Raw genomic sequence first — 6571 nt, forward strand, 5'->3', positions numbered from 1 at the left:
GGCTACTGAATCGATAATGGCCGCAAAGATTCAATTTTGTGATGGGGGAGTCTCGGCAAGAGAACTGGTCGACGTCCCCGAGTCATCGAGGATCGAGGCTACCTCCCACCATAATGAGCCAATGGTGGGTACAGTTGTGGGTACATCTTAACCAAGGCTCATCAAGATAAGACCGATCTGATCGAGCATGTAATGAAAATCTTAAAAACTCATGGGCTCGATTCAGGACCGGAGGCTAATATTTTGATCTCACAACTGCAACAGAAGATCGAGATGATCGGGCAACTTCGTGAGAAGGTTGATATAATAAAGGCGGAGACCTTCGGGTGGAAAGAAGGTATGGATCGCCTTGTTGCAGAGAAAGAGGTTGTTCGAGCCCAATTATCATCGGCCGAAAGTCAACTTCAAGGCATGAAGGAGAGAAGCTCGGTTCAAGAAAGAAAAATAGATGAGCTTGAAGCTCGGTCGACTTCCGAACTTGCCAAGTCTAAATCTGAAGCTGAAAAAGCAAAGGTCGAGGTGGATGCATCCGTGGCTGCCTATCGGGCCGATGCCGAAGTCGCTCAAGTACAAGCAAGAAAGGCAACTAAGACCGCTCAAACTCGAGCATACTGGGTTGCTGAACTCGCCAAATGCCAATCTCGGAGGGAGACCCTCGAGAAAATCCATGCTCGAGGTTTTGATCTCACCGAAGAGATAAAAAAGGTTAAAGAACTTGAAGCTGAAGCTGGAGCCCTGGATTCCGATGATGATGATAAGAGCAAGAACGGGTCTGAAAGCGAGGAGGAGCTCGATGGAGAAGAGGTTGCTCCCGGATATAGTTAGGAACCTTAGGGTTTTTTGTTTTTGCTCATTTTTGTGTAGGGTCCTGATCGGACCTTGTAAATACTCATACGTATAAAGATCTTCTACTCTCCCGATTTGTCTTTGTTTCATATTCTGTCTTGTGAAAACTTTGTTTCAGTCATGCCTTATGAAAACTTTGTTTCAGTAATGCCTTTAGGTAATTTGATCGAAGCCGGATTTTGAAGTCTTTATAACCGAGTGAGTGATTGCTCGAACTTGAAGTAACGTAGCCCGTAGGCTTTTAATAGTCGAGTGAGTTATTGCTCGAACTCGAAATAAGATTAGCCCATAGGCTTAATGGTCGAGTGAGTGCTTGCTCGAACTCGAAGTAATGTAGCTCGTAGGCTTAGTAGTCGAGTGAGTGATTTCTCGAACTCGAAATGACGTAGCCCTTAGGCTTAATGGTCGAGTGAGTCCTTGCTCGAACTCGAAGTAACGTAGCCCATACACTTTTAATAGTCAAGTGAGTGATTGCTCGAACTTCAAAAAATAATTAGCCCTTAGGCTTAGTAGTCGAGTGAGTGATTGCTCGAACTCGAAATGACGTAGCCCTTAGGCTTAATGATCAAGTGAGTGCTTACTCGAACTCGAAGTAACGTAGCCCGTAGGCTTTTAATAGTCGAGTGAGTGATTGTTCGAACTCAAAATAGGATTAGCCCTTAGGCTTAATGGTCGAGTGAGTGATTGCTCGAACTCGAAATAAGATTATCCCTTAGGCTTAATGGTCGAGTGAGCGATTGCTCGAACTCGAAATGACGTAGCTCTTAGGCTTAATGGTCGAGTGAGTGATTTTTTGAACTCGAAGTAACGTAGCCCATAGGCTTTTAATAGTCGAGTGAGTGATTGCTCGAACTCGAAATAAGATTAGCCCTTAGGCTTAATGGTCGAGTGAGTGCTTTCTCGAACTCGAAGTAATGTAGCCCGTAGGCTTAGTAATCGAATGGCTGATTGCTCGAACTCGAAATGACGTAGCCCGCAGGATTTTAATAGTCTAGTGAGTGATTGCTCGAACTCAAAATAAGATTAGCCCTTAGGCCTAGTAGTCGAGTGAGTGATTGCTCGAACTTGAAATAAGATTAGCCCTTAGGCTTAGTAGTCGAGTGAGTGATTGCTCAAACTCGAAATGACGTAGCCCTGAGTCTTAATAGTCGAGCGAGTGATTGTTCGAACTTAAAATGACGTATCCTGTAGGCTTTTAATAGGTGAGTGAGTTCTTGCTCGAACTCGAAGTAATATAGCCCGTAGGATTAGTAGTCGAGTGAGTGATTGCTTGAACTCGAAATAAGAGTAGCCCTTAGGCAGATTAGCCCTCAGGCTTAGTAGTCGAGTGAGTGATTGCTCGAACTCGAAATGACGTAGCCCTTAGTCTTAATAGTCGAGTGAGTGATTCTTCGAACTCGAAATAACGTAGCCCGTAGGATTTTAATAGGCGAGTGAGTGCTTGCTCGAACTCGAAGTAATGTAGCCCGTAGGCTTAGTAGTCGAGTGAGTGATTGATCGAACTCAAAATAAGAGTAGCCCTTAGGCTTAGTAGTCGAGTGAGTGATTGCTCGAACTCAAAATAAGAGTAGCCCTTAGGCTTAGTAGTCGAGTGAGTGATTGCTCGAACCCGAAGTGATGTAGCCCGTAGGCTTAGTGGGACTTGATCTCGTTGATTTTTCGGTTGGCAGTCCCCGATTTATGGGGTAATGGTCAGCCCTTAATCCTGTTTGCATAATAGATCACTAAATAGAGGATGGATTCTGAGATATGAGATATCGGTAAAATATTCTCTTTATGTCATTATACATGTGTTTATGTTCTATACCTGGGATCGAAAAAATTACATGAGCATCGTTTGTTTTGACCATTTGGCTCTTACAATATTTCCTATCGAAACCCTGTTGTCATGAAGTAACTTTCTTGCTTCGAACTTGATAATCGAACTTGATATATTCGAGGGTAATGCCCCCCAGTATTCGAGGTTGATTGTAAAAAGGCTCCGGATACTGTTGAATTGTTCTAAGTTAGCACGATCAGTGGTTGCTTCATTAAAAACCTTGCCGAAGAACCCATTTGGGACAAAATCGGTCGAAGGAAAAAAGAGTGCAACACGTGCTTTCAGGCCTAAAGGCTTCGAGTTGAATAACCCATCCCTGTTTCTGATTGAACACTTGCAATGGTTAATTTCGAGAAATAAATGAACATAGGAGGGTCGTACCTTAACAGTAGTATCGTATTAGGTACGGCACATTCCAATTGCTTGGTAGTTGTTGGCTACACCGAGCTTGTAGGATCTTTTTCCGATGATTTCGAGAACCTGATATGGTCCTTCCCAGTTCGGACCCAGTTTTCCTTCATTTGAATTTCGGGTGTTAGGGGGTAACTTTCCTTAGCACTAAGTCCCCGATTTTAAAATATCGAAGATTGGTTCTTCGATAATAATACCTTTTGATCCGCTGTTTTTGGGCGGCTAATCGGACGAGAGCTGCTTCTTATTTTTTGTCTAATAATTCTAGGCTTGTGTTCATCATCCTTTTTTCGACTCATTTGTTGCATATCGAAACCAGATGCTGGGTTCCCCGACCTCAACCGGGATAAGAGCTTCGGCGCCATAAACCAACGAGAATGGTGTCACCCCGGTGCTCGATTTTGATGTTGTGCGGTAAGCCCATAAGACTTCGAGTAGTAGTTCTCTCCATTTTCCTTTAGCGTCAGTTAATCTTTTCTTAAGATTTTGGATGATAGTTTTGTTGGTCGATTCGGCCTGTCCGTTTCCATTGGGATGATAAGGTGTTGATAGGATCCCTTTGATTTTGTGATCTTGGAGATATTTGGTTACTTTGCTTCTGATGAATTGCTTTCCATTGTCACATACAATCTCATATGGCATCCCGAACCGACATATGATGTGGTCCAAAATGAAGTCTATTACCTCCTTTTCTCTGACTTTCTCGAAAGCCTGTGCTTCAACCCATTTAGAGAAATAATCAGTCATAAACAAAATAAACTGAGCCTTACCTGGGGCCGATGGGAGGGGGCCAACGATGTCCATTCCCCATTTCATGAAAGCCCAAGGAGATAGGACCGAGTGGAGAAGTTCCCCGGGTTGATGAATCATGGGTGCGTGTATCGCATTTTCGAACGAACTCCCTTGCATCTTTGTCCATATCGATCCAATCATATCCTGCTCTGATTATTTTTTGGAGTAATGAATCGGCACCAGAATGATTTCCACAAGTGCCCTCGTGAATCTCACGTAGGATGTAGTCGGTATCTCCCGGTCCCAAACATATTGCCAGTGGACCATCGAACATCCTTCTAAATAGCGTTCCATCATTGGATAAGGTAAACTGTGCAGATTTTGTGCGTAGAGCTCTTGACTCCTTTGGGTTCGATGGAAGTTTCCCATTTTTAAAGCATTCTATATATTTGTTTCTCCAATCCCAGGTTAGACTTGTGGAGTTTATCTCAGCGTGACCTTCCTCGATTACGAATCTCGAGAGTTAAACGATAACCCCTGAGCTGATCTCATCTTCCTCGACCGATGATCCTAAATTTGCAAGTGCATTAGCCTCATTATTTCGTTCTCGAGGTACATGCTGTAAAGTCCATTCCTTGAAACAGTGCAAAGTTACCTGCAGTTTGTCCAAATACCTTTACATTCTATCCTCTCGAACTTCGAAGGTTTTGTTTACTTGGTTCACTACCAGTAAAGAGTCACACTTGGCTTCAATGACTTCCGCCCCCAAGCTTTTAGCTAGCTCAAGACCTGCAATCATGGCCTCGTACTCGGCCTCATTGTTATTTAACCTAGAAGTTTTGATAGATTGCCTAATAGTTCTACCCGTGGGCGGTTTCAAAATGATGCCTAGCCTGGACCTCTTCACATTCGAAGCACCGTCTGTGAAGAGGGTCCATACCCCCGATGGTGTACCCGATTTTAACAAGAGTTCCTTTTCAACTTCGGGTACGAGGGTTGGCATGAAATCGGCCATGAAGTCCGCTAAATTTAAGACTTGATGGCCGTCCGAGGTTGATATTCGATATCGTACCCACTGAGTTCGACGACCCATTTGGCCAATCGGCCCGATAGTTCGGGCTTGTGCAAAATATTACGAAGTGGGTAAGTGGTTAATACGCATATGGGGTGTCATTTAAAATATGGTCTTAACTTTCTAGATGCGCTTATTAGAGCAAGTGCCAATTTCTCTAAGTGTGGATATCTAGTTTCTGCTTCTCCTAAGGTTCGACTTACATAATAAATGGGAAATTGCGTACCTTGCTCTTCTCGAACTTGGATACCACTTACCGCGATTTCCGATACTGCCAAGTACAAGTAATGTTTCTCGTCTGCCCTTGGAGTGTGGAGCAGTGGTGGGCTCGATAGGTATCGCTTCAATTCCTCTAACACTGTTGGCATTTTGGGGTCCAGGAGAAATCGTTCTTCTTTTTGAGTAGAGAGAAAAATCTGTGGCTTCGATCCGACGACCTCAAAATGAATCGGCCTAAGACAGTTATCTATCTAGTGAGCTTCTGCACGGCTTTTACACTGTCCACGACGGTGATGTCTTCGATGGCCTTGATTTTATCGGGGTTGATCTCGATCCACCGATTCGATACCATGAAGCCAAGGAACTTGCCTAAATCGACTCTGAAAGCACATTTCTCGGGGTTGAGGTTCATGTTGTATTTTCTTAAAATCTCGAACGTTTCCTGCAAATGAGCCAAATGGTCCTCTGTGCGTAGGGACTTAACTAGCATGTCATCAATATAAACTTCCATTGATTTACCTATTTATTCCTCGAACATTTTATTTACTAGGCGTTGGTAAGTAGCTCCTGTATTTTTTAGCCCGTAGGGCATTACATTATAACAATATGTTCCATACTTGGTGATAAATGAAGTTTTTTCTCGGTCCTGCAGGTTTATTTGGATTTGATTATACCCGGAATAGGCATTGAGAAAAGTAAGGATCTCGTGGCCGGTCATGACATCGATCATGCGATCGATGTTAGGCAGTGGAAAAGAATCTTTGGGGCACGCCTTGTTTAAATCCTTATAATCTATACACATTCTAAATTTGTTCCCTCTTTAGGGACTACAACTACATTGGCTAACCATTCGGGATATTTCACTTCCCGAATGGACCCTATTTTGAGAAGTTTAGTTACCGTCCTTTATGAATGCGTATTTTACCTTGGACTTGGGTCTTTTCTTTTGCTTCACCGGTTTGAACCTAGGGTCCAGGCTTAGCCGATGCGTCGTTATCTCAGGTGGGATCCCTGTTATGTCTAAATAGAACCAAGAAAAATAATCTATGTTATCAATAAGAAATTGAATAATCCTTTTCCTGAGTTCGGGGGTTAATCCCGTTCCCAAGTATACCTTTCGTTTGGGCAGATTTTCAATTAGTATGACTTGCTCCAGTTCTTCAACCGTTGATTGGGTAGCGTCAGAATCATCGGGGACCACGAAGGATCGAGGGATCCCTCGCTCATCATCTTCGTCAATCTTTTGATTTTCTAGTTGGGTCGAAGCTGACGTCTGTGATTACCATTTGGCATTATGTTCCCCCTTCGAGTCCGACCAATTTATTGATGAAGGCGAGGATATTGGAATTGCTTCTTCGACGGTAAACATTTATCTTGCCGCCGGTTGTTCTCCGTACACTATTGTGACTCCCTCCGATGTTGGGAATTTAAGAACCTGGTGGAGGGTCGAAGATACAACTCTCATATTGTGG

General features: G+C 43.5%; 1 protein-coding gene across 1 annotated transcript; it reads left to right on the plus strand.

The window, feature by feature from the left end:
* Window positions 1-273: 273 nt before the first annotated feature.
* On the plus strand, window positions 274-825 carry LOC138907999 (uncharacterized). Its single transcript, XM_070198628.1, has one exon. It carries the CDS (start codon window positions 274-276, stop codon window positions 823-825), a length of 552 nt encoding a protein of 183 aa, XP_070054729.1.
* The last annotated feature ends 5746 nt before the right edge of the window (window positions 826-6571 follow it).

Source organism: Nicotiana tomentosiformis, chromosome 3 (assembly GCF_000390325.3).
Source record: "Nicotiana tomentosiformis chromosome 3, ASM39032v3, whole genome shotgun sequence".
NCBI lineage: Eukaryota > Viridiplantae > Streptophyta > Magnoliopsida > Solanales > Solanaceae > Nicotiana > Nicotiana tomentosiformis.